At 52.1% G+C, this 27,304-nt stretch overlaps 1 protein-coding gene and 1 long non-coding RNA gene across 5 annotated transcripts; both read left to right on the top strand.

Moving 5' to 3' along the window:
• Positions 1–358: 358 nt before the first annotated feature.
• Positions 359–17,091, top strand: LOC138413840 (zinc finger protein 8-like). Of its 4 annotated transcripts, XM_069540219.1 has the most exons (5): positions 359–528; positions 5,033–5,159; positions 5,454–5,549; positions 10,011–11,454; positions 13,242–17,091. In XM_069540219.1, exons 1-4 carry the CDS (start codon positions 463–465, stop codon positions 11,405–11,407), a joined length of 1,686 nt encoding a protein of 561 aa, XP_069396320.1. In that variant the 5' UTR covers positions 359–462; the 3' UTR covers positions 11,408–11,454; positions 13,242–17,091. The 4 variants fall into 4 exon arrangements, with proteins under 4 accessions (XP_069396320.1, XP_059854965.1, XP_069396321.1 ...); XM_059998982.1 differs by lacking the exon at positions 13,242–17,091 and having other exon boundaries at positions 10,011–11,788; XM_069540220.1 differs by lacking the exon at positions 13,242–17,091 and having other exon boundaries at positions 391–528; positions 4,983–5,159; positions 10,011–11,788.
• A 1,300-nt stretch (positions 17,092–18,391) lies between these two features.
• LOC132415872 (uncharacterized) lies at positions 18,392–27,304 on the top strand. The gene is made up of 4 exons (XR_009517424.1): positions 18,392–18,478; positions 23,089–23,178; positions 25,936–26,504; positions 27,270–27,304. It is a non-coding gene; the product is annotated as an uncharacterized lncRNA (long non-coding RNA).

Raw genomic sequence — 27,304 nt, 5'->3', positions numbered from 1 at the left:
AAGAGCAGGCCCAGATTTCAACCCGGGCCGTGGCATTCCAGGTTGCAGACTGGCTTTCCGATGCCAGGCCACAGGGCGCAGACTGGCATTTGGAAGCGGGGCCGCAGGGCGCGGACTGGCATTTGGTTTGGGAAAACGATTCCCCCACCATCGGGGCCCGCAACACCATAGCCACTGGCGCTGGACCCCCGCCCGCCTAGGCGCACAGCGCGGCGGCCTGAGGGGCCCCATTGGCCGAAGGGCAAGCGAGAGGAAGCCCCCATTGGTCGAAGGCTCGATGAACGAAGGCTTTCATTGGCCGGGGGTGCAGGGCGCTGCACAGCCTTCTGGGAGCTGTAGTTGCAGCGTCGCCGGCGCGGCCGCCATTGTCCGGCGGGCGGCGAGTCCCGCGGTCTCTGTAGCGGGTGGGGCTCTCTGGTTCAGGTTCACCTCGGGCGCCTGTCATCGACCTGTCGGCCCAGGATGGACCCCGAGGAGGAAGCGGCGACACTGACGATGGCTACGGGGCCGCCGGCGGAACGGCTCCAGGTACGGCGGAACAATAATAGTAACAATAACAACGACGGCCGCGGGCCCCAGGCCGGGCATTTCCCTCAGATATTGACCCTTTACCCCTCGCAGCGCACGGTGAGCAGGGTCGGGCGTTATCCCCTGGTCATACGGGAAGACTGAAGCCCAGGTCGGGCGCCCCGACTAGCCCAGCTGGTGAGGGGTGGCGTGGGGAATCGAACCCAGGCCTTCCAGTCCCCGATTGCGTATGCTCCGCAAGTCCTCCCGCCTTTCTGTCCCGGCCTAGAACTTGGGGTCATTCCCGAGGACCGGGCTGGCCCCGCCCCGAAGGCCGACCACCGTGAGCATGGGTAATAGTAACTGGAGCAGAGATGCTTCAACATGCGGAGTCAACCGACACCCACCCAGAGCCCCGCTCCCCGAACCCCCTGGCCCGCGGACGGGGACAGCCTCTGGGGTGAGGACAGGTGACCACACACCGCGTTAATGGGGCGGGAGCGACCACCGCGTCTGACCCCTGCGGGGCTGTGGGGGACTGCAGTACAGGGTAGTCTGCTTGCAAGGCCATCTGGGAAGGCGCCTGATTCAAAGCTCCAGCCTTTCTAGACAAAGTGGCCTCTGTTCTCCATGTAGTGCTGACTCCACGTAGCAGGAACCAAAAGAAATTCATAATTCCTGAAGCTCCGGGTCTTTGAAGTTACAGACTTTCTGTCTTTTTGTTGTTGTCTGCGGGGGGGTTGCATTTATTTCACATTTGGAATGCAGAATGAGACTCTCGACAATCCTAGGTGTGCATGTGTTCAGAGACTTCTTGTTGCAGATTGGCAGGAAATGCTTTAGTTTGCTTTTGCTGTGGATGGCAGGGAGTGAGCAGTGTCAGAGAATACCAGAGCTGGACAGTAGTTAAAGCAGTAAAAACAGATTTTATTTGGGAACTGTTGCAATAGGGGGAAAGAGACTTCAGTATAGAGCTGGGCTCTATTCTGAATACAACAGGGAAAAGTGGGTATTTATAGTGGGGGGGGCGGGGTAATTCTTGCTAAACTGACCTAAAACAGGATTATTGCTGAAGCACCCAAATGAGGGGATGTTATCTGGAGGATTGTGGGGGATGAGGACTTTGAAAAGATATCAAGAGTGGTCAGATATGGAGGGTGGGATCCTGGCTAAATCAGTGGATTTTTGGTAAAACTGAGTGTTGCAGAAACGGACACAGAAGCCCAGAAGTCAAAGCTTAGTTGGGAAGAGGGTTGTAAGGAACCAGACTAAAGTTTGGTCAACGAGAGAGTCTGTCAGCAGTGAGAGGCTTAAGAGAAAGTGTGTTCATTATTGGTTGCTGTGTAACAAATAATGAAAAATGTAGTGGCCTAAAACAACAATAAATATTATCTCAGTTTCTGATGATAGGAATCCTGGAATGACTTAGCTGGTGGTTTTGGCTTGGGCTTATGGCAGTCAAGGTGTCAGCCTGGACAGCTGTCACCTGAGACTTGACTGGGTCTGGAGAATCCACCTCCAGGATGGCTCATTCGCGTGACAGGCGGGAGGCCTGTGTTCCTTCTCATGTGGGCCTCTCTGTGGAGCTGCCTGGGCGGCCTCACAACATGGCACCTAGCTTCCCACAAAGTGAATGATCCAAGAGGGAGCTATGTGGAAGCCACAATGTCTTATGACCTGGGGTCAAAATTCACACTCTACTATATCCTATTGGTTACATAAGTCAAACTTGCTCGTATAGGAGGGGGCTACAAAGGGCTGGGGATCCTTGGGGGCCATCTTGGAGGCCAGCCACCACAGGAGGCGAGGACCAGAAGTGGAGGGCTTCTGGTATTAGCGTCCTCTGGCTGCCATAACATTACTACAAATGTGGTGGCTTAAAATATATACATTTGTTCTTAGAGTTTTGGAGGTTAGAAGTCTGAAGTCACCTTCACTGGGCTGTGATCAACATGTGGGCAGATCTGCCCTTCCTGTCAAGGCTCTAGGGTAGAATCTGTTTCTTTGCCTTTTCCAGCTGTTAGAGCTGTAGAGCTTGCATTTTTTGGCTCATAGCCCTTTGTCCATCTTCAAAGCCAGCAGCATAGCATTTGCTTTAGTGGTCACGTTGTCTTCTCCCTTCTGTAGTTAAATCTCCCTCTGCCTTCCCTTCAGAAGAACATTTGTGATTGAATTTAGGGACCTCCTGGATAATCCAGGGTAATCTCCCTATTTTTAAAATCCTTAATCACGTTCACAAAGTCCCTCTTGCCATTTATGGTAACGTTCACATGTTCCAAGAACTAGGACCCAGACACCTTTGGGGGCCGTTTTTCAGCCAACCATAGCCAGGCTAAAAGAGGTCATCCTGTATCCAAAGATGGAAAGGAGCCATTCAAGTGTTTTAAGCAGGAATGGTATGGGTTTGAGAAAAAACATTCAGGCATCTGGGGGGTGGGGGTAGGAGAGACACTGAGAGCTAACTAAGGCACTGGGTGAGGGGGGAGGATGGGGTCTGACAAAGCCCATCCCTCCGGGACCCAACAGTGTAGAGGAGGAGGAGGTTTGCAGGGGTCTGAAGACCTGGTGGCTGGGCTGTCACTGGTACCCCATGCAGATTAGGTGGTGGTGGGTGGGGGCAGGAGACACAGGGAGCATGTTGTCAGGATTGGAGGACCTTCTGAGTGGGAGGTGAGGATATGAGGACAGGAGCAGAGACCTCCGTTCCCAACCAAAGGGTTCTGCATATTTGCTGCACAATTTTTGTCAGAGCCATATGCCACCTGTACTATATTTCTTTAATATCTTTAATATTTTTAAATCTGACTGTGTTTTTCTTAAAAGAAAATACAATTTTAAAATTGAAGTATTTGGTCTGTGATTTTGACTTGCATTTCCCTGGTGGTGAATGATGTTGAGCATATTTTCCTGTGTTTATTAGCTATTTGTATATTCTTTTATATCTTCTTGAAGAAATACCTATATAGATCCTATGCTCATTTCAATTGGATTGTCTTTATTTTTGAGTTTTAAGAGTTGTTTATATCTTGTGGATACAAGTCACTTATCAGATATATGATTTGCAGTTATCATCACCCATCATATGGGTGTCTTTTCACTTTCTTGATAATGTCGTTTGGAACACAAAGGTTTTTAGTTTTGATGAAGTCGGTTTTACTTATTTTTTTATTTTATTGCTGGTGCTTTTGCTGTTATATCTAAGAATCCTTTGCCAAATACAAGGTTATAAAGATTTATCACTATGTTTTCCTCTAAGAATTTTTTTTAATATTTATTTATTTATTTTGGCTGCACTGGGTCTTAGTTGCAGCATGTGGGATCTTTGTTGCAGCATGCGGGATCTTTAGTTGCGGCATGTGGGCTTCTTAGTTGCGGCATGCATGCGGGATCTAGTTCCTGGACCAGGGATCGAACCTGGGCCCCCCGCATTGGAAGCACAGAGCCTTACCCACTGGACTGCCAGGGAAGTCCCTTCTTCTAAGAATTTAATAGTCTAAGCTCTTACATTTATGTCTTTGATCCATTTTGAGTTCAATTTTACATATGGTGTGAGGTAGGGGACCAACTTTATTCTTTTGCATGTGGCTGTCCAGTTGTCCTGTAAGAAGTGTTTAACAGCCACTTAATCCCTATCACGGCTCCCAAGGAGTGATTCTTTGTAGACAAGGAAACGAGGAGGCAAAGGTGGGTACCTGCTCTCTGCCTCTCGAGGAAATGGCAGAGCCAAACCTTTGATCCAGCTTTTAATCATGGCCACAGCCAGCCCACAGAAGGGTTTCATTTGTGGGAAACATTTTAAATACATTGCATAAACTTACCAAAATTTAAAGTTTTCACTTCATAAAATGTGACTGAATTTTCAGCTTCTCACCAGAGATTGGGAATTCTGACCACATGGGGCCTGTATTTCCCCACAGTCAACTGATTCTGAGTCCCAGCCACCCCTTCAGACAGGTCACACATATTACTCATCACTTCCCGTGTCACCTCTTATCGGTTAAACCCTCGTAAGCTCTTACGTGGGCTCACTTTAGTCACTTGTGAGCCTGCCCAGTCTCTCAAGGCCAGTGAGTTTCTGACCTCAACTGCACATCCCTCTTTCAGGGAGGATGATAAGCCTTGCTTTGAGTCTGAGGATTTCTTAGTGTGTCAGTTAGTTGTTGCTGCACAACAGACTATCCCAAAATTTAGTGGATTAGAACAGTAACCATTTCTTTAGCCCACAAATCTGCAAGTCGGCAGTTTAATCTGGTCTCTGTCGGCACCGGCACCTGTCTGAGCTCAGTTGTAGGTCAGCTATGGTTGGCTTTGATCTTGCCTGGATACTTTCTCATGTCCTCGCCATACAGCCCACCCCCGCATGAGGCAGCCCAGTAGGTGCCCAGTGAAACCTGACTTGCATTGCTCAGAACGTGCACTCTCTGGACACTGGCCTGCTTGTCTTCACCTTCCCCTCTCCTCCTCCTTTTCCCAAGCGTGTTGATGAGGACAGTCCAGCTGATTGAGAGTGTGTGTGATGTTTCAGGAGCCGGTGACTTTCCGGGACGTAGCTGTGGACTTCACCCAGGAGGAGTGGGGGCAGCTGGGCCCTGCCCAGAGGACCCTGTACCGTGACGTGATGCTGGAGACCTTCGGGCACCTGCTCTCTGTGGGTGAGGCCCACTTCCCAAGCTGACGATCAGATTCCTGTGGTGACTTGTTCTTCGTGGGTTATGGGTCGTGGGGCCTCTGGTGTGAGGACTTGACCTGGGCTAGGGATCAGAGACCTTGAATTCTCATTTCCTATGGGACATGCGGGTAGGAGGGTGTCTGCCCTTTTCTGTCCCAATGCAAAAACTTATGAGGCGCTCCCATGTCCTGACGGTCCGGAGTCTAGGGCTGGAGCCTGGGCTGGTTCTTTTTCTCCAGAGCAGGCTCCCACCTCCTTTGTCTTTCTCTGTTTCCAGGGCCTGAGCTTCCCAAACCCGAAGTCATCTCCCAGCTGGAGCAAGGGGCTGAGCTATGGGTGGCAGAGAGAGGAATTGCCCAGGGCCGCTGTCCAGGTGAGAACCCACCAAGTGGGAACCCCTAACAGGAGCAGTTTTGCTGCTTGGAAGGGGTGGTGTGTCGGGATCCCCGAGAAAGGATACAGAGGAAAGTCAGCAAAGGGAAGAGGCCAGTGGGGCCGAATCCAGAGGGGGCCAGACGCCAGCTTCAGAATCCCTCCCTGGACGGGCAGTGAGTTGTGACAACAGGGGAGAAGTGTTGGCTGCCAGGGAGGCTCACTATAGGCTCTGTGCCAGGGGGTTTATTGGGGGCTGGTCACGTGGGCACCCCCTACCTGGCACAGAGCAAGACTCCAGGCTCCCAGGAGAAAGCAGGTGTTCGCCCTAAACCATATTGTTGTCACAGAGTTTGGGCACAGTGAGCCTCTCTGACCGGTTAGGTTTGTGGCAACCCTCCCCAAATCCAAGTTCCCAGACCCAGCCAAAGACCAGCCTTGAAAGCTGGCCCTCTTAGGATGACAGCCTTGGGCCGACCCTGTAGCTCTTTTCTGCACGGGCAGTCTGGGCCCTGTCCTCCCGTCCCCTGCCTGGGGCGCTCCCGGTGCTCTGAGGCCTCCTCACCTGTGCTCCCCTTTCTCTGAGCTCAGAGACCTCCTGCCTCTCCTCGAGGGGTCAGAATGCACCACTTCTTCCCTCTCTCAGCAACCTTCCCAGCGTGCCCTTACCACAGGATCGTTTCTGATGTGTGTACTTGCCCTTCATCTTCTCCGTTGCATTCTTGCACGTCCACAGCCTGTAAACCTCTTCCCTACACCCTTCTGTTCTCTCGGGAACAGGATTGTGTTCAGCCGTAGATACCTGACAACTGGGCTAGAGCTCCTCAAAGCAAGAGAGCAGCATTTTTCTCACGAAGCAGGAGCCCAGAGGTGGCCATTGCTGGTGCTGGCTTGGCATTCCAGGAAGGCCAGGGCTGATGGTTCTGATTCTCCTGGCCTTTCCTTGGGGCTCAGCGTGGCTGCAGCAGCTTTGGCCGTCACATCTGTGCTCCAGACAGGGGCAGGAGGAGCTGGGAAGAATGGCGCCAATCACATTTGTCCCCTTTTATCAGAATTCCAGATGTTGTCCATTGAGGTCTCCTTGGTCAGAAGGGGGTCAGCGCAGCTGCTGGGGAAGCTGGAAGGAGGGAGTCTAGATTGTCATCACTGGCTTATCCATCCCTTCCCTGGGGCTGGTGCGTTGGTACCCTGGCTACTTTCTGAAGGAAGTGGGCTCTGGCCACGGGATACGTAACCAGCTGTACCTGCAGCCCAGCCTCCCACCTGAAAGCCTCTGACACCATCTGTAGGGAAGCCCCGGTACCTCCACAATAGGGTGTGGCCCATCACCCGGGGGCAGGACTAACAACTACCCTGTCTCCTCTGAGGCCACGGAGCCTGTCTGAGATCTTCCAGCCCCAAATGCTGGCCTTCACCCCCAGGCCCTGAACTAACTCCCATCAGGCCAGCCCCCTTCCAGCTGCCAGGTCCCAAGCATGCCATAAAATTCATCCATGTAAGGTGTACGATTCTGTGGTTTTGAGTGTATTCACAGGTTGTGTATCCATCAGCAGCGTCTAGTTCCAGAACATTTCTGCTGCCCGGAAGTTGTCCATTAGCAGTACCATGGTTTGTTTTTACCCACAGAACACTCCTGACACCAAACGTGTGGGGTTTCCACATCAACAACCAGTTCTCCACCCCTCCAGACACTAGCCGTGTGTCCCAACGATTCAGTCCAATTCTGACGCTATCTCCGTGGAGCTGGTGCAGACCCCACGGCTTAAGGACTCAGTCCCATAAGGCTGCCCCCACTTCAGACACTGGCCACAAGTCAGGGCCTCCCATACTTCTGACCGACTGGCTGTAAATCGGGAGTTCCCACAGCCCCTCAGGTTCAATAATGTGCTGTAACAGCTCACAGGCCTCAGGGAAACACCGTTTACATTTACTGTTTTTTGTAGATGATGATACAAAAGATACAAATGAACAGACAGATGTCAGGGGAGAGGGGCTGAAGCTCCCCCTGAAGCTGTCCAGAGGCCCACCACGAGTCACCTCGTTAGCATGAACTCATATGGTTGAGGGGGACTTACTACAATTAACAAAAGACACTCCTGACCCCTCTCACTAAGGAAATCCCAAGCCTTTTAGGAGCTGTGTGCTGGGGACCAGAGATGAAGACCAAATACATATTTCTTATTAAATGACAATATCAAAGGCAGTCACTCTATCGCCTCATCCCTCCCAGCCCCCGGCAACCACTAATCTACTTTCTGTCCGTGGATTTGCATATTCCATTTAAATGGAATCTTACAGTATGTGGCCTTTGGTGTCCAGCTTTTTATTTTTTTCTGTTTTTGTCTGTTTTGTTTTATTTTTTTATTGAAGTATAGTTGATGTATGATATTATATAAGCTATAGGTGTACAGTATACTGATTCACAATTTTTAAAGGCTGTACCCCACTTACAGTTATTATAAAATATTGGCTAAATTCCCTGTGTTGTATCAATACAATATATCCTTGTAGCTTATTTTAATACCTACTAGTTTGTATGTGTCTAGCTTCTTTCAGTGAACATCTTGTTTTCAGGGTTCAGTCATGTTGTAGCGTATGTCAGTACTTCATTCCTTTCCATGGCTGAATCATATCCCATTATGTGGATGGACCACACTTATGGACATTTGGGTTGTTGCCACTTTTTGGCTCTTGTGAAAAGTGCTGCTGTAAACATTCCCGTAGAGTGTTCTTGTGGACTGGCTGGTGTTTTTGTCCTTGTGGACTGGCTGGTGTTTTTGTTAAGTACCCTCTGGGTGCTGTGCATGGAGTCCAGTTTGGGGACTGGAGGTGAGCGAGACAGGCGCCTGCTGCCTGGTCAGGCTTGGCTCCTACGGCACCTGTCCCCCAGCCAGTGCCTCAATGCCTCGCATCTGAAGCATGTATTTTTGAGAACCTGCTCCCTGTCAGCTCTAGGAACTGGCTGTGGACATTCTGGTGTGGTGAGATGGACCCTAAGTGAATGAACACATAGAGTGTGCTGTGGACAGGATTGCAGCAGGTGAGGAGGTTGGAGAGGGCTGGGGTGAGCAGGGAGCCTGGCCCCCAAGGATGTCCACGTCCTGATGCCCAGCGCCCGTCCGTTGGATTATTGGGCCAGCCTATTGCAGTCACAACAGTCCTCTAGTGAGAGAGGCAGGAAGAGGACAGGTGACGTCAGAGAGGGATTGGCCGGCGCTCCGCTGCTGGCTCTGGAGGCGAGGGCAAGGGCCAAGGAACATGGGTGCCTCTAGACACTGGAAACAGCAAGGAAACCCATTCCTGCAGTCTCCAGAAGGGGCACAGCCCTGCCAAATCTGGCTCTAGACTCTGCCTTCCAGAGAGTAGGCGTGTGCTGCTGTAGGGGTGAGTGTGCGGTGAGTTGCTCCACCGCCACTCCACGCCCTGCCTGCGTGAGGGGCGATTCTGGAGGATCCGCAGGCCAGATGCTGCTCCTCCAGGGTGTCCGCAGACAAGAGGGCACCTGCACTTGGGGATCTGGCCTGTCACACCCAGGTCTTCTGTACTCAGCTACTCGTTCCCCACCCAAGCCTGCTCCTTCTGCACTTTGTTCAGTGTCTTCCTCCCCAGCTCCAGAGGGTCGCTGCATTGTCCTCAGCATCTAGGGTCAGACAGTAGATATTTTAGGCTTTGCGGGCAACTGTCACCGCTGAGACAGATTGCCACAAACACGGCTTAAGACAACATACATTTATTATCTCCCAATTCTGTCAGACCTGACTGGTTTATCTGCTCTGGGGCCCACAAGGCCAAAGGCAAGGCAAGGCGGGCTGGGGGTCGGGGGGCCGACTTACTGGGAGGCACAGGAAGAATCCGCATCTAGACACGGGCAGGATCCAGTTCCATGCGGTCATAGGACTGAAGTTCCTGTTTCCTTGCAGACTCAGCGGAGAGCTGCTCTCACCTTTGAGAGGCACCCGCATTCCCTGGCTCATGCCCCCTGCCCAGCCAGCCTCTGCCTTCTACCTCCTTCTGCTTTTAAAGCTTGAGGGGATTGCTTTGGGCCCAGTCAGCTAATCCAGCATCATCTCCCTATTTTGAGGTTTAAGGTTAGCTGATGAGTAAACTTAATGTCACCTGCAAAATCCCTTGATAGCAGTACCTGGATGACTGCCTGAACAGCCACCGGCAGCTTCAGAATCCCGCCCACCTCTGTCACATATTTTTTCCTACAGCCCTTTAAAAACATAAAAAGCATCAGTCGCTTGGGGGCTGTAGTTGGCCAGCTCCTGACCTAGGCCAATATCTGGCCCATGGCAGGTGCTCAAGAAGTTTTTGTTGAAAGGATGAATGAGTGAAGCTGTGTTTACAGACAGGGCACTGGGGTCAATGTGAGAGCAGAATTGGGAGGCGGGGCAAGAGGTTAGGTCACAGGCCCAGGGTGTGTCCACTAGCCCCTCACAGCTCTTGGATTTTCTTTCAGGCTGGGAGTCTGGACCTGAGGGCCGAGCACCGCCCCAGGAGCAGGGCCTTCCTGAGGAGAAGGGGCGGGAAGGCTTCCTGGGGGAGGCTCTATGTCCCGCTACACCGGGGGAAGACTGGGAATATGAGGGCCGGGTGCAGGGGCCCGAGAAGGACCAGGGTAATTTGAGGCAATTGGAATTCAGCCTCAAGGAAGCACTGGTTCAAGGTGGAAGCCACGAAGGTCTCAGACTTGGGGAAAACTGTGTCCTGAGTCCAAACCCAAATCCCCTCCCGGAGACTTCCAGGACAGAGTGTTTGTGTGCTCCCGACTCATGGGTTACAAGCTCGCAGCAGAACCCGAGTGCAGTCGGTGAGCAGATGGGCTCCTCGGAAAGACAGCCGCGTGACAACAGTGACTGCAGCAACTCTTCTGGTCAGGCGGTTGTGGAACCAGAACCCGAGCCTGCGCGCAGCCAAGTGCCGGACAAACCCTACAAGTGCGCAGACTGCGGCAAGTCCTTCAACCACAACGCGCACCTCACGGTGCACCGGAGGATCCATACGGGTGAGCGGCCGTACGCGTGCAAGGAGTGCGGCAAGGCCTTCAGCCAGAACTCCTCGCTGGTGCAGCACGAGCGCATCCACACGGGCCACAAGCCCTACAAGTGCGCGGACTGCGGCAAGTCGTTCTGCCACAGCACGCACCTAACGGTGCACCGGAGGATCCACACCGGGGAGAAGCCCTATGCGTGCCAGGACTGCGGGCGGGCCTTCAACCAGAACTCGTCCCTGGGCCGCCACCGGCGCACGCACACCGGGGAGAAGCCGTTCACCTGCAGCGTGTGCGGCAAGGCCTTCTCGCGCACCACGTGCCTGTTCCTGCATCTGAGGACGCACACGGCCGAGAGACCCTACGAGTGCAGCCGCTGTGGCAAGGGCTTCCGGCACAGCTCGTCCCTGGCCCAGCACCAGCGCAAGCACGCCGGCGAGGGCCCCTACGACTGCCGCCAGAGGCTGGCCTTCGAGCCCACGCCGGCGTGGCCGGAGCCCCTGACCCCTGGGGAGGGGGCTACCCGCAGCGACAGGCCCTTCAGGTGCGGGCAGTGCGGCAAGTGTTTCACGCAGAGCTCGCACCTCATCCGACACCAGATAACGCACACCAGGGAGGATCCCCGAGGCCGGGGCCGGCGGCGCCCGCAGCCCTGCAGCCGGAGCCCGCACCTCGGACGGCACCAGCTCGGGCCCACGGGTGAGAGCCCTGGGGCCGGGACAAAGGCAGGGCAGCCGGCAGGCAGGGCACTGGCCCTGTTTGACATCCACGAAATCATGCAAGAGAAAAACCCAGTGCACGTTATTGGGGTGGAAGAGCCTTCTGTGGGCACGTCCGTGTTGTTTGACATCAGAGAATCCACCTAGGGGAGAAACTCTGCGGATGACTTTTGAACCACAGGTACAAAAATGTGGTAAGTCCTACAAGGTGTATTTATGGAGGGGGGGCTGGGGTAGAAATGGCCTCTGATTTCCTAAGGAAATGACGCTTCCCAAACACCTGAGCTCAGTGGTTCTCCAATCTATCAAGCCCAGTACCCTGAAATGAATTGACAGGTAATGTAACCCCCACACGTGTAATGTTGAAAAATCCATACGTGCCCCCATTTTGTAAAGGATAATTAAAGCAAAAGTAATTTACAGTAGGGTAACGTGTGCTGACTTGGTGGTATCTCTCCCCGTGACCTTGTGGCCATTGTGCCCGGAGACCTGGGGCATTGCCTGTTGCCGTCTGGTACACGGAGTGTAGTGTTGACCATGGAAACGTTACGAGAGGCATTCCTGTGTGGGTGTGATTTCCCAAAGTGGTGACTAAGTCTTGGAAAAGGTTTGAACAAAACAAAATGCCAGTGCATTTCTGGAAGGTTTATGTATAACATTTAAACTTGCAGGAATGAATTGGTTTGTACGTGGAGTTGACCCAGGGTCTCAATTCATACATTACAGACAGGTGGTTGCACACATACGTGCACGGTCCCTTGGGGCCAGTTCTGCACTTCAGAGTCATTAGAGCATGCATGGCAGCCACACTCATGCCCAAATCAAATGTCAGAGGAGCCCCCGTGAAATTGCACAGTGTTCCCTGGGGGGTGTCACAGCTCCCGCTGGAAACCATCGCCTTAGAACAGCAGTGTGGCCTGTGCTGGAGGTTCTCACTCTGAGTGCTTTTGTTCCCCAGGAGACACTTGACGATGTCTGGACGAATTTTGGTTGTCATGACTGGCGGGAGGGAGGGGTGCCCCTGGCATCCAGTAGGGGAGGCCAGGGCTGCTGCTGAACATCCTATAAAGCCCCAGACAGCCCCTCAGCAAAGAATCACATGGCCCTGAGGTGGAGAAACCATGCCCAGCACAAGAGCCGATTTTCCCCGGACTCTGTAAATTGATTGATCAGGGCTGTATTAACAATCCTATACGTTTGATTTTAACAAGTGATATCATGAGCATGTGCACAACATGTTTTTTAGTAATTTTTTTCCACTGTTTTTTAGCATTCGTAGTTGGTATGAAGGAAAAGAATCCACTTATTTTTCTGAGTAATCTAAATTTTATTTTGGACATTCCATGTAAAACATGGATAATACATTTTCACTGGCACCCCTGCCTGCCACGGGATTATTTTTACATCAGCCTCAGAAATCTTGTCATTTCATCCATTTTTCTGGATATCTCTAAAAAGCATGGACTTTTAAATATGTATATAAAATCACGTTAGCTCATGCTGACAGAAACCATTTTCATAATCATTCTGAGCCGTCATTTGCCTTTTTCACCAAGTTCATGTTTGCACTGATAGTGCAAAAGCAACAGTGAGTAAAGCTGCCAGAGCCTGAGTGGGAAACAAGGAAGTGGTCCCGAGCTTGTTGTTCATAGTCTTCCTTCCCTGGCATTTCAGTAGAGGAAAAAAAAATGTTGGTTTCATTTAAGAATGTCTGGGATGAAGCAGGAAAAATGATTAATTTCATTAAATCTCGAGTAAAACTATATTACCATTTTCACATCTAAACAGAAATAACAGTAATTCCTCAATATATTGTTAAGTATCTAGTGTTCAGATGTTCCTGGTTGCCTCATAAATTTTGTTTTGTTCTCTATTTGGTTTGTTCTAATCATGATCTAAACAAAAATCACACGGTGCATTTGCTTAATATTTTTCTTAGGTCTCTTTTAATCTATAGGTCTCCTTTCTTTTTCTTTTTTAGTCTTTTATATGTTGGGGGAAACAAACAACAGGATAACCTAAATTTTGTCCCCATCCCAAGCCTGCCCATCAGACCCTCCTTGGCCTGGTGGAGTGACTTCTGATTTGGCGTCAAGTCACCAGGCTGTGCTGAGGGGCTATGTGAATGGTGTGACTCACTGTTCTGTTCTCAAAGTTCGTCTGCCCCATCTCAAGCACGGCTCCCCATCTTGCTGGGGTCTCTGCTGGAAGACCTTCGGAAGACTTTTCAGCTGTCAATGCCCAGGAAAGAGAGACGTCTGAGAAAATGGTTTATTTGTATACGATGCAGAACATTCTAACATGACCATTTTCATGTCCACAATTGGAAACTTCGTCTGGATCATCTTTTTGCTTTCCTCCAACTTTACTCCTCAGGAAAGCAAAATCTTGTGACCTTTGTCTATGCTGTTCTTGACATAAAGAAGAACATTGTGTTCGAGATGTGATCCTTGGTATCTCATAGCAGAAAGGATTAAAACCAAGGATTTAAACCTGCCTGCTTTCTAACCTACAATGAAAGGCGAAATGCCCATCCCGCCGGGACACTATGTCGTGTGCTCCGGTTATACAACATGGTTCCTTTGTTTGTTTGTTTGCTGTTCCCACTGCAGCTGAGCTCTAGTGAAGTTAAACACAAACCATAAACATCAAAAATTGCAAGGAAGGAAAGTTGGTTATGGTACATCTCAGCTTGTGGGAATTGTTCCTAAAAATGTCCACAGAATGTTGGGTTAGCAGAGCGTCAAGTTGAATGGAAGGAGTATCATCGTGGAAGGATACAACGGCAGTTCTAAGACCTCTGTCAGAATGGCTGAGCATCAGCTCTCGCTGCCGAGACGTGATGGTTGAGTGTCAGAACCCTGTCAGAACTTTCTCGTGTCCATTTCTGTTCTTTGGGTGCTGTGGGTGTCACAGCCAGTGGGGTTTCCATCCCAGCAGAGCTGGCCTCCAGGACGCTCAGAGCCAGCCTCACTGCTCATCTCCAGAGGTTCCACAAGAGCCCTCGAAGCCTCGCGTTTGCTTCTCTGCGCTCGCCTGTCCTCTGGGCTTGTCCTCATGGACTTCCCTTGTCGGCTCTCACTGTCACAACACCTCTGTCCTCGTGGCTTAGCCTGCACCACCTGCCACTTCATTCTTAGCAAATAACCTTCTCTTTCCGTGGCTCAGAAGAGGTGTGTTTTCAGACAGGCAGTGCCTCACAGTTCTGTGAGGTGGTGGCATTTTACATGCAGGAGGATGGGGCCCAGGACAAAAGTAGCCATGGCCAGCTCGCACAGCTAGGAGCCAGAACTTGAAGTCGGCATCCCGTCAACAATGACTTAAACAGATCAGGCTGTGTCCTCAGGGCCTCAGCTACGTCAGAGGCAGTGTTTTCTCTCCCACCCCGGCCCTCCTCATCGCAGGGAGACTGCTGCAGCCTCAGCAGTTGCGTCCACGATCAGGACTGGAGGACGGGGGAAGGGCAGGCCTATGCTCGTCTCTCCAGTGAGGTTTCAAAGAAAAGCCTTCCCCGAAGCTTCCAGCCGGTGCTCCTTATGTCTCACTGGCCAAGCCTGGGTCACAGGGCGCCGTCTAACGACGAGGGCGCTTGGAAAGCTAGTGTTCAGCTTCTCTGACCTCCGTGGCTGAGACCGCACCCTTCAGAAGAAGGTCTCGGGAAGCAGGTGATGGATACGCAGCCGGCAGCACCCTCAGCCCTCCAGCCGGCAGCACCCTCAGCCCTCCGCCTCCAGTCTCTTCTTGGAGGAGTCGCTCCAAGGAAGCGCACTTCCTGATCAGATGCCGCCACCGCCTCTCGGCTCGGCCTCTTCATCCCCTGGATAGTTCAGCCTGCCGGCCAGGCCCCCTTCCCTATAATGCTTGGTCCCCTGACATTCTGGAACAGCCCACTCTTCCAGATCCCTTCTGCCTCTCGAGGGGCTTCTTGCCCTCCCCTCCCCTCCCCTCTTAAATGTTGGGGTCCCTGGGGCGTGGTCCCGGAGGCCCGTTGCATGCGCCGCTCACTCCCACATCTTGGTGTCTGAGCTTCAGGCTAGAACAGCAGCTGCATGCTGCTGGGCAGCTCCCCTAGATGTCCTGCAAAGTCCCAAAACACAGCCTACCTGGAGGGAAAGGCCATTTTCCAGGCCAAACCTGTTCCTCCTCCCCTGGGCCCTTGCGCGGGGGTGGTTGCTACCCGTCACCCCATCCCTCAAGCCAGAAGATAGATATCCTGTTAGTTTTACCATCTGAACATCTCAGCTGTCTTCATTCCATTCCATTCCCACTGCCACCACTGGTGCAGGATGGCCACGAGAGGGGGAGTGACATGACACCAAGTGGCCTGGCCACCAGAGCCCTCCCCACTTTTGACTTTACCTCCTCACGGCCCCACCCGCGGTGTGGGGTGCAGACTCGGAATGCTCCCACTGCCAGTGTGCTCTGAGGAGGGGAGTCCCCGCGGTAACTTCACAGCTCTGGACAGCTTGGAATCCAGGCCTGCGATTGCCCCGTTCCCTCCGCCTTGGCCCGAAAAGTGGCAGCTGCCGAAGGGTCATGTTTCCACAGTTCTCAGAGTGGACACTGGGTGGGCTGAGGCCACAGTGGCCTCACCAGGTAAGCCTGGAACAAGCTTGTCACTGTTGCCGTTTGCCGCCCTCTCCCATGCACTGTAGATCTTTGGGAATTTTCCATTTCTCTTCTCGGGTCACGTTTTCTAGGCATCATATTCCTACTAATTTCCTTACAGATGCTTTGAAACCAAGTCAGATAAGAAACTCCTCAGGGGAAATTACTATAAACTAGGGAGAATATATGGTTTTATCAGTTTGTCAAAGTAATGCAAATTCTTTGTAGCAAAACCTGTAAAATGCACAAAAGTAAAATACACGTAAGTATGGAGGCTTATTTAAATTTTAATTCCTCATACTTCCACCATCCAGAGGTGGTCATTACCTAAGATTTTGTTAATTTTCCTTGTAATTTTTTCTTGAAATATACATGTGTGTATACATAGAGTGAACATTAAATCTTATACACACAACAAAAATATTTATGTGTAGTTATCTTGTGTTTAGAAAATTAGAATCCCTTCTGTTTCTCTTGTAACATGTACTTCTTTCTCTATCTTGAACATTTTCCTCTGAAAATGGATTTCATGTAGCTTTTTAAATTACCTTTCAGGAGGATTGTAACAATGTGACCTCCACCCAGCATCTTACCAGCCTTGACTTTTATCCAAAAGGGGGAGGAGGGATTCATACACATTTCTGAAGGAGTATGAATTGATACAGCCTCTGTGAAGGGCACTTTGTTGGTTGCTATCTAAATTACAAACACTTTGTCTCAGCAAACCAGTTGCTGATAATGAATCCTACAGATATATTTGTACCTGTGCAAACTGTATGTAGTTTTAACCATGGCATTGATCTCCAAAGTGAAAATTTGGAAACAACCTCAGTGTCCACCACGTGGAACTGGCTAAGTGATTTATGGTGGACTGGCTGGCTTTTACACAGCCCTTAAAATGGGGGCTGTCTTTATGAACTGTGGAAAAGAGCACCAAGATTGTTAAGTGAAAAGGTATAAACCAGTTTGTATGGTATGTTTCCATTTGTGTAAAGAAGAAGCCATTGCTTATGCACACACACACACACACACACACACACACACTATATCTGAAGGGTACAGAGTGAACATACATACTACTATATATACTACTTGCTCTTGGAGAGGAGAAGTGAGGGGAAAAGGATGAATAATTTTCACTCTATATCTTTTGATATTTTTGGAATTTTGAAACATGTAAAAGTATTACCAGTTCAAAAAATAAATTTAAACAAAACCTTAATTCTTTAAAATTAAACTAAGTTTGTTCATTTGTTTCATTGTTCATTGTCTGTCTCCCCCCAGTTAAATGTCCCCATGACTGTGTGTCTTGGCCACACCTGTTCTGTGTATATGCACACGTGTGTGTTGAGCTAACACGACCAATTGAGTGTAAAACAGCATAGACTCCATAAAGTTTCCTGCAAGCTAGTTGTAGCACATACATTTCCCATCAATAAACCAATCTATAGTAGGAATAGAAGAAAGTTTTATTTGAGCCAAACTGAGGACTATAGCCTGGAAGACAGCATCTCAGATAACTCTGAGGAACTGCTCCACTGAAGCATGGTTTTCAGTGCAGTTTTGTATCTTCTCAGAACAAAGAGCATCAGACAAGTCAAGGATACCTTCCTTCAAGGTTTCAAAAAACAAAAATAGGGCTTCCCTGGTGGCGCAGTGGTTAAGAATCCACCTGCCAAAAAACAAAGAATCCACCTGCCAATGCAGGGGACACGGGTTCGAGCCCTGGTCCGGGAAGATCCCACATACTGTGGAGCAACTAAGCCCATGAGCCACAACTACTGAAGCCCGCGCGCCTAGAGCCCATGCTCCACAACAAGAGAAGTCACCGCAATGAGAAGGCTGCGCACCCCGACGAAGAGTAGCTCCCGCTCGCCGCAACTAGAGAAAGCCCGGGTGCAGCAGCGAAGACCCAACGCAGCCAAAAATAAATAAATAAAACATAAATTTAAACAAACAAAAAACAGTCAGTCAGTATGGCCTTGGCACCTGGGAAGGGAGCCTTATCATTGAAGGAGGACGGGCATTGCTGTCCCAGGAAGGAAGGCATTTAATCTTTATTTTTAACACGGACAGTCTTTACTTCTGGTCAGTGCACCCTTTTCTTTAATGATTAAAGCAGATATACAATGTGTGTGTGATAGGCTGCAAACAGGCTTAAGTTTTAGTTAGCATAAAAGTAAAGTTAAATCGTGTACAAGCCAGAATGACTTCCCCGTACCTCAATACATGAAAATTTCTTCCATTAATACTTATACATGTATATGTGTGAGGAGGAAGAGGACATAAAGTACATACGTTGCATATCTAACAGGACACAGGAAACTGTGCCTGTCCCTGTATGTCCAGTCCTCCAACCCCCCCCCCCCCCCCCCCCGGGGAAGACGGACTGACGCGTCCCCACGCTCTTCCCTTGGCGGTGCACTTGGACTTCATTTCCCAGAAGGGCCTTCACCCTATGCCGGCTGTTTCCAGGCACGGAGCGCGCGGGGCCCGCTGGGAGATGAAGTCCCCAACCACCGGCGCTGGGCGGAAGTGGCCTTAGTGAGCCTGCACAGGGCGACATGCGCGAGGGTGGGGGCGCCCCTGGGGGCGCCCCCCGACTCTGTGGTGAGTTCGCGGTCCCAGCGGGTTAGCGGTGCGAGTGTGAGGAACGGGGAGGCCCGTGTGGGCAGGCGGTGGGGCCCAAGGGGCGTGGACCGGGGCGGCCGGGCTGTGGGGGAGGGGAGAGAAGAGGCGGTGATGCGCGCCAGGGGGTGGGGGTGGGGAGCGACCTGTGCTGGCAGTTGAGACCTCAGGTGTGCATCCGAGCCCGACCCCGCATGTGTGACACCGCCTGTGTATGCAGGTGTGACCTCAGGTGTGTGCCTATATGCCCTGAACCCGTAGCCACCACTCCCCCGTTCACCTCCTCCCCGGCCCCTGGCAACCGTTAATCCACCTTCTGTCTCTGTTCTGGACCTTTCATATACATGGGGTCCTACAATATGTGCTTTTGTGTGTGTGCTTTTCTCACTGAAAGTGATGTTTTCCAAGTTCATTCATGTTGTGTCGTGTGTCAGTACTTCATTTTTGTAGTTGACTAATATTCCATCGTATGGAAATAGACCAGTTTGTTTACTCAAGCATCACTGCTGTGAACATTCACACACAGGTTTGTGTGTGGACATATGTTCTCAGTTCGGGGGACTGAGGCAGTTGGTGTGTCCCAGGGGAGCCCATGTGTATGGCTGTGGCCACACCCACTCCCTGCTGCCTGTGCTCAGCCAGCAGTACTTCATTGACGAGAATCCCAGCCCTGGGCCCCAAGGTTCAAGCCAGAGGCTTGGAGCCCCACTGCTGTGTGAGAAGTAGACTCTGGGGACAGGAATCCATCCCTGCCAGTGTCACCTACAACCTGGCTCCTCAGCCTGAGACTAAGACGACTATCATGTATCTGGTGAGGCCAAGCAGTCCAGAGACCGAGCAGTTGATGGAGCCCGAGGCACCAGGTGAGGCAGAAGGCAGGGTGGTGGTCACAGGGCTGGACATTTTTCAGAAACCAGGTCTCCCTCAAAACATGCCCTTCTCCTTGCCTTCCTCAGCCTAGCCCAGACCACCACCTCCTCACAGGTCTCTGCCACCCTTTGCCCCTTCCACCTCTCTCCACATAAGACTGGAGGGGTCTTTAACCCTGAATGGTGAGGCCACCCCTCCCCTTAAACCCTCTGTCACTGCCCAAGTCATCAGAGCAGGGTCAGCAAACTCTCCCTGTAAAGCACCAGATAGCAAGTATTTTGAGCTTTGCAGTCCAAGAGGCAAAATCAAGGATGTCATATAGGTTCTTATCTAACAAGAGAGAAAACACACATCCACACTCTTTTCTTTTTTCCTGACGAAATGCACGACTTTGTTGATGGACACTGAAATCTGACTTTCATGTAACATTTGTCTTCTTTTCACCTTTCCCCACCCCAGCCACTTAAAAATGTAAAAACTATTCTTAGCTCATAGACCATACAAAAACAGGCAATGGGGCCGTGTTTGCTGACCCCTGATTTGAAACAAATTCACACTTCTTTCCATGCCTTCCAGGCCCTGCATGACCTGACTTCTACCTGTTTTTCTGGCCTCCCCTATGGCTCTCCCTTTGCCCATCATTCTCCTCCTCCACCCCACCGGCCACTCAATAGGGTATAAGCTTAGCCATTCAGAGGCCTTCCCTGGCCACCCAAACCCACATTACGCTTTTATGTCTTACCACATTTGAACACTTTACACTTGTTCCCATTCATCACAGACTGTAAATTTCATGATGTGGTGCCCAGTCCGTGGAGTACTTGTTAATGAATGAACAAACAGCCTCCCACAAAAGGTATTATTACCCCATTTTACAGATAGAAAACTGAGGCCCCAGGGGAATTGAGCAGCCCAAGGTCACCCATCAGGGAGTGGTGAAGGTGGGTTTGATCCTAGATCTGACATACTCCACTTACCCACCTCCCTCGCTTAGCAATGACACCAGGAGGAAGGGCGCACTGGGCCCCAGGGATCTGCTCACCACTCTCACCCCTGTGGGGAGGGGCAGAAGGCCTCAGTCAGCCGTTCCCTCCTGGGAGTCTCTGTCGGGACCTGAATTCAAGGCAGCTGGGACTATGATTTTCATCCCTCTTGAGTACTCGCCCACCTGGTAGCTCCACTTCATCCCCAACCGTCCCTGTAACAAGGGATCCTGAAAGGTGCCTTCTGCTGCTGTCACCCATAAGCCCGAGAGAGCTTGGAGCTGAGACTTCAGACTGTTACACAGCATATCATTCACTTTGTACGAAGTTCAAGAATAGGCACAACTCCTGCGCTGTCAGAAATCCCAGCAGTAACCACCTCCTGGCTGGGGAGGGCATTGCCTGGAAGGGAGCCAGGAGGGGTCTGTCCATGGTGCTGAAACGCCCCAGGGCTGAACTTTCCAACTGGTATCTTTGAGCCACGTTGTACGTATTGAAATCTGAATTAAATAAATAAACTTAAAAATCACAAATCTAGTTTCTCAGTCACACCACCTGCGTTCCTACTGCTCAGGAGCCACATGGGGCTGATGGCTGCCAAATTCCATCCTCACAGAAGGCTCTAGAGCTTGATCTGGACGATGGTTGCACAGGTGTGTGCTTGCTCAGAACTCATTGAGCTGAGCCCTGATATCTCTCTTTTTAAAAATTACTGTTTTGAAGGCACAGACTCAAGTCTGACTGCCTTGTTTCAAATCCCCACCTACCCATTATTTGCTTCACAACCTTAGATTTAACCCTTCTGTGCTCCTGTTTTCCCCCACCTGTATAACAGAGGGTAGTGACAGTACCTGATTGTCCCCACATTAGGGAACTGGGCCAGTGTGGCCCAGAGAGCCTTTGAGAAGCTCACGGGCTGGGGGTGGCATGGGGCTGCAGCTCAGGGACTCAGCCTAGGCTCAGGGACGGTTTTAGAGGCAGGGTCTGAGGCCCAGCCCCCAAGCATCAAATCAGAGGGCTGCTTTCTATGGATCCCTGAGCCCCATGACCCCTTGCCCAGCCTAGGAGCCAGGCAGGGATGCAGGGTGTAAAGGTAGTGTGGCCTTGGGCAGCAAAGACCCTGTGCGCTGTTCCCGTGTTGTGTTTCATTTCACAAAGACTTTTCACAGCCTAATGCTGTTCATCCTCCCGGAGACTGTCCCTGCTGTACCTGAGAGGAAACAGGCCCAGAGTAGGGATATGGGGCCAGAGGTCCAAGCGTGCATCTTCCCCGGGTCACCCTGGATCCATGGTGGCTGTGCAGACCCCTGCACGAGAGCCGAGGTGGTGTGCCACATCCCCAGACTAATTCCAGGGGCACAGATCACCCCGTCCGTCCATGTGAACTCAGGCGTCTTCCCCTCTTGATGCCTCAGTTTCCTTCCTGTCACATGGGTCAGGTAGTGTTGCCTCACTCGTAGGGGCAGAGTGAGGATCAAGCAAGCTGATGGAGGGTTCCCACAGCAGGCCTGGCACATAGCAAACGTTGGGGGCTGTGGTTCTGTGAGCCCTGGAGGGCGAACAGGAGGGAGCAGGCCGAGGGCAGGCAGCACAGGAGCAAACGCCTGTGGGAGGGTCTGGTCGGGGAGGGCCAGGGTCCCTGGGAAAGGGGCCACTGGCTGGCAGGGCTTCTGGGTGAGGGGACTTTGGGGCTGCGGTCCCTGGGGTCTGAGGGCAGATCTGGCCTACCTCAAGCCCCTCCCCTGCCCTCCCCCAGCTCCTCCCTCTCAGGGGAGGATCAAGGGCCATAAGCCTGAGGCCCAGGACACCACATTCCCGTCAGATGCTGTCCGCGTGAGTCTCCAAAATGCCTATGTTGTCAGCAGGCACACCCGTTTCTGCTCCTGCTTCTGCGCCGCTTCACCTGCGAGCTGAACTGGAGCTGCAGCCCCCAGGGAGGGTGGGTCCTGGGGCAGGGCCAACCTCCTCCTCTCCCTCCCTTCCTCCTCCTCTCTTCACCCCAGGGTGGAGCTCAGTGACTCTGTCACTAATCGAGGGCACCTTGGGAGAAACCCTGACCCTGGGGAGATCTGGGACGTGGGGTTCTCTGTGGCCACACTGTTTACCAGCCAACACCCAGGCTCATGACCACATCTAAAACTAATCACCCCCAGCGGCCCCACCTCCAAATACCTTCACATTGGGGGTTAAGGCTTTAACATAGGACTTTGGGAGAGACACAAATATTCAACTGGAATCACAGCACCCAGTATCAAGGTGATAACAGCGCCAACTCTTGGCTTGGGCCACTCAGCGTGAGTCCCCCCACTCCCTCCCCCATGACAACAGGGTGTTCACATCCTGCTGTTTCCCATGGGACTGACCCCTGTCAGACATAGCCCCTGGCTGAGCCAATGTGTGTGGGATGTTTCAGAGCCAGTGACGTTCAAGGACGTGGCCATGGACTTCACAAGGGAGGAATGGGGGTTGCTGGGCCCAACGCAGAGGATGCTCTGTGTGAGTGTGTGTGTGTGTGTGTGTGTGTGTGTTCATCCCCTGCCTCATGCCCGGTCACTCACACCCAGATGTGTCCTTGCTCTGTGTCCCCAGCTGGGTCCCCTTTGTACCGACTGGATGCCTCTCCCTGAATCACTAGGGAGAGGGCTTTCCCATGCCTCAGGGCACACACTGCACTACTGTTCAGCCTCTTGGGGCTGACTGACTTGTAGCAACCCCTTCCTCCTTTGTCACCATGGACAGGACTTCCTGATTCCAAACCAGATGTGATCTCCAAGCTGGAGCAGTGGGAAGACCCGTGGACTGTGGAGAGAGACGTCCCAAGAGGTCCAGGTAAGTGAAGGAAGGTCTCTCTATCTAATCATTTTTTAAATTAAATTTCGTTTTTTCTCTCCCAGCTTTACTGAGGTGTAATTGACAAATAAAGGTTATATATATTTAAGGTGTACAAGGTTGTATTTTGACATACGTATACATTGTGAAATGATGACGACAATCAAGCTATTGATTCAGAGTTACCTTTTTTTTAATAAATTTATTTATTTTTTTATTTATGGCTGCGTTGGGTCTTCGTTGCTGTCCGCAGGTTCTCATTGAGTGGCTTCTGTTGTTGTGGAGCACGGGCTCTAGGCGTGCAGGCTTCAGTAGCTGTGGCTCGAAGGCTCTAGGGCACAGGCTCAGTAGTTGTGGTGCACGGGCTTAGTTGCTCCGCGGCATGTGGGATCTTCCCAGACCAGAGCTCGAACCCATTTCTCCTGCATTGGCAGGCAGATTCTTAACCACTGCACCACCAGGGAAGCCCAGAGTTACCGTTTTTCACCATAGTGAGAACACTTAAGATAAACTGTCTTAGGACATTTCAAATATACGATGCAGTATTATAACTATAGTCACCATGTTTCAGATGAGTTTATTTCTCCTCCTGGGGCAAGGAGGTGGCGTGTACACCCAACAGAAAAGAGCCAAACCCCTTACTCATTAAGCAGTCAGTCCCCCCAGCCCCTGACAACCACTAATCAGCTTTGTGCCTCTGTGGAATTTTTGTATCTGGCTTCGTTCGCTTAGCATAATGCTTTCAAAGTTCATCAACATTAGCACATTATCAGCACTTTATTTTTTGTGGCTGAATAATATTCCATCGCATGGATAGACCACATTTTATTCATACAGTCTTCAGTTGACAGAGAGTTGGGCTGTTTCCACATTTTGGCTGTTGGGAACATTCACATACATACAAGTTTTTGTTTGAGTGCCTGTTCTCCACTCTGCTGGCCAGGCCCTGGTCCGGTGAGGGCGTGGCTGTGCCCCTCATGGCATCTGACCAAGGGGATGGCTCTCGGTGGCCTTGGCCCGTGCCTTTCTCTGTTCCCTTCTACCGTTTTCCTTCCTCGCTGTGCAGAAAAAGGTTAACACAGCAGGTCTGAGGCTGCTGTCCTTGGAAGGGCCTGATGCAAGGCTGGCCTTTGGCTGGTGTCTGAACTTGGATTTCGGGAGCGTGGGGTTCTCACCACTCCCTAAATGGTAACAGCGGCTCACTGCGCCTGAACCGTGCGTACCAACAACATGGTTTATACTGAGCACCTGCGTTCCTCCTGGGAGTCTGGAATTTTGGTACGTGCTCTGCGGTGGGTGCCCTTCCTCAGATGCAGGAGCCTCTGCTTGAGGCCGCAGGTCCGGGCCAGCAGCTCGTTCTGTTGTCCAAGTCAGGCCGCTGGGGCTCTGTCCCCGCGCAGATTGGCAGTGCACGTTCAGGTCGTTGCTTGAGCACGTTTCTTGCTTACATTTCAGAATCAGAGCCTGGGTCCCGAGCTCCCGACAAAGGGCAGGCTCCAGGGCAGGTGATGCTCTAGTTCCAGGGCAGGTGACGCGGGGGCTGCCAGGGCACACACCATCGTGAAGTCACAGAGCACAGAGGCCAGGCGGCAGCGGGGACGCGCAGCCGGCGGGAGCAGAGCCCCGAGCGGAGCCTCGCAGGAGGTTTTCCCTGGCTGCCCTTCCTCACCGAGCATCAGGACACGCCGGCACGGGCGCAAGCTCCCGCGAACCATGTTCGCCAGGAGGGCGTCGCGTGCATTTCTGCCCTGGATCCGGGAGAGGGCGTGTGCGTGGAAGCCTTCGGCTCTTTTCCAGACCACAGTCTCCCTCGAGGAGTCGAAGCTGGGGAGGACGCGCCGGCGCGCGGTGGGTGGGGAGGTGCGTTTGGCGAGAACGCGTGCCTCGTGGGCCGTCCACCGAGTCCCGGCAGACGGAAGCCCCACGCGTGCGAGGAGCGTGGGAAGGTCCAGAGGACCCACGCGGGTGAGAAGCTGTTCCCGTGCCTGGAGTGCGGGCGCGCCTTCAGCGAGAGCTCGTCCCGGGCCCAGCACCGGCGCATCCACAGGGGTGAGCGGCCCTTTGCCTGCACCGAGTGCACGCAAAGCTGGACCCTAGCCAAGCACCTGAGGGCGCACATGGACGAGCGGCCCTACGCGTGCGGGGAGTGCGGCGGGGCCTTCCGCCAGAGCAGGTCCCTTGGCGGGGGGGGGGGGTCGGGGGGAGACCACGCGAACGCAGCGGGTGTCAGAAAACCCTCCGTGATCGTTTGGTTCTCATGCATCAGTGAACTGCGGACGTGCCAGATGCGGCGGAGACCTGTCCGTCCTGGGTGTGTTGTCCCCCCAGCCTGCGAGGGCCCTGGGAGCGTCAGGAACTTGGGGCTGGTACAGAGCAACCGCTGTTGCACTTCACGCACTTCTCCACGCAGGGCCACCTGGTCGGGTGAGAAAGCTGGGCATGGGCCTGGGACCTGTCCTCTGGAGATGCTTCTCCGTGAGCTTCAAGGGGAGTCACGGCCACCCCCAATCCTCCCCCATGTGCAGGTTCCCACGGGTGCCCACTCTCTGGTAGGAAAGATCCACAGGTGTGAATGGTCTTCCTCTCAGCAGGCCTGGAACAGCTCATTTCAAAGTTTTCGCCAAGGGAAAAGTGTAATTAAAAAACAAACAAGAAAAAAAACTATTTTAAAAAAAGGTATTTTTTTTTTAGTCCTTTGTGCTTTGCATTAACTCGGGCCATATGGTTGTCTGTTTCCCACCCCACCCCCAAAAAAAGGAAGCTCTGTGTGCTGAAACGTGGTGTCACCAAGTCCAGCTCTTTAAAAACTGTGTCGCTCCTCAGCTTCAGCATGAAGACTGTTGAAATCAGCTGCGACGGTGATGCCGGTGTAAGGCTTCCACACTGTGTGAGCACTTTGCAAGTGTTGTCCCATCTCATCCTGTCAGCGGCCCTGGGATGCAGGCATCTCTATCCCCACTTAGAGCTGAGATTCTGAGAGGTTAAACTGCTTGCCCAAGGCCAGCTGGAAGCCATTCACTGTTCAGGATGGAAATATTAGATGTAGCACATAAGGACAGCGTGGTGGAAGTCCGTCCATCCCTTTCAGCGGACACCAAGACGTGTGGAATATAAAGCCCCCTTGAGTATTGGGAGACAACAGGAGGATTGGGTCCCATCTGAAGAAGCAACTCGAGGCAAAGGCAGCGTGGGAACTGGGCAGCCCTTGCTCAATCCAGACGTCGTTGGTGAAATGCCTGCTGGGAGCCACGAGCTTGTTCCCGTCACAGAAGGGGGCCTTCCACTTCCTGTACAACTTTGCTCAGGGCTTCCCTGTGGCCACCAAGGTAAGAACCAACCTCAAGCCCAGCCTCGAAGCCCCTGCACTTCCCCACAACGGCCCACCTTTCCAGGCTCATTTCTCGTCATCTCCCAGGCAGCTTGCAGTGACCAAACCTACCTCCTTCCGGTTCCTTAGACAGCCCAGCTTGTTCTCGTTTCCTGTCCTCAGCATCAGCTCCAGGGTGACTCCCTGAGCAAGTCAGAGGCCCGTGGCCCCCTCGGGCCCCCCCCACCCTGGCAGCACATCCCTTGTGTGGCTTTTGCCTGTGTCTTTGTTCAGAGCCCCCCCCTGCCCCGGGCCAGGAGCCCCATTAGCACGTGTCCACGTCTCTGTGTCCCTATCTCCTGGCACGTCACGTATGGGGAATGCGTGAGTGAGCCAGTGAGACACCGAATACAAAACAACTACTGGGGGGTCCCCCAGACCACCGTGTGGTTTGTGGACAGGGAATGTTGCCTGCCATTCCAATAGACAAAGATCAAGCCGTCAGCCAGTGCATGCCTCCAGACGGCGAGCCCTGAGGGGAATTCAGGATGGAGAAAAACAGGAAGCATTCTGTGGATAACACAGAATGCTATCCATTCTGTGCTTTGGATACTGGCCTAGATAGTTAAGATACATATCTAAGGAATAATTTCAATGAACCCAGACTCTTGCATCTTCCAATACATAGAAAAGCACTAAAGTTATTAACTTGAGGTGTCTGTTCTTCGCGATTAGCAGTAATCTTTTGATGTTCGACTACATGTTTTGTTGTTTGTTTTTCCAGCAAAAAGACCTCTATATCCTGGCTCCTCCCTTACC

The sequence above is a fragment of the Delphinus delphis genome, chromosome 20 (assembly GCF_949987515.2).
Source record: "Delphinus delphis chromosome 20, mDelDel1.2, whole genome shotgun sequence".
Taxonomy (NCBI): Eukaryota; Metazoa; Chordata; class Mammalia; order Artiodactyla; family Delphinidae; genus Delphinus; species Delphinus delphis.
This window is presented reverse-complemented; position numbering and strand designations above follow the sequence as displayed.

Bases quoted from the DNA above. Each gene is read 5' to 3' on its own strand.
- LOC138413840 (XM_069540219.1), top strand. From the start codon at position 463: ATGGACCCCGAGGAGGAAGCGGCGACACTGACGATGGCTACGGGGCCG. The intron at 5,160-5,453 runs GTGAGGCCCACT...CTCTGTTTCCAG, and splicing joins CGGGCACCTGCTCTCTGTGG to GGCCTGAGCTTCCCAAACCC. The intron at 5,550-10,010 runs GTGAGAACCCAC...ATTTTCTTTCAG, and splicing joins TGCCCAGGGCCGCTGTCCAG to GCTGGGAGTCTGGACCTGAG.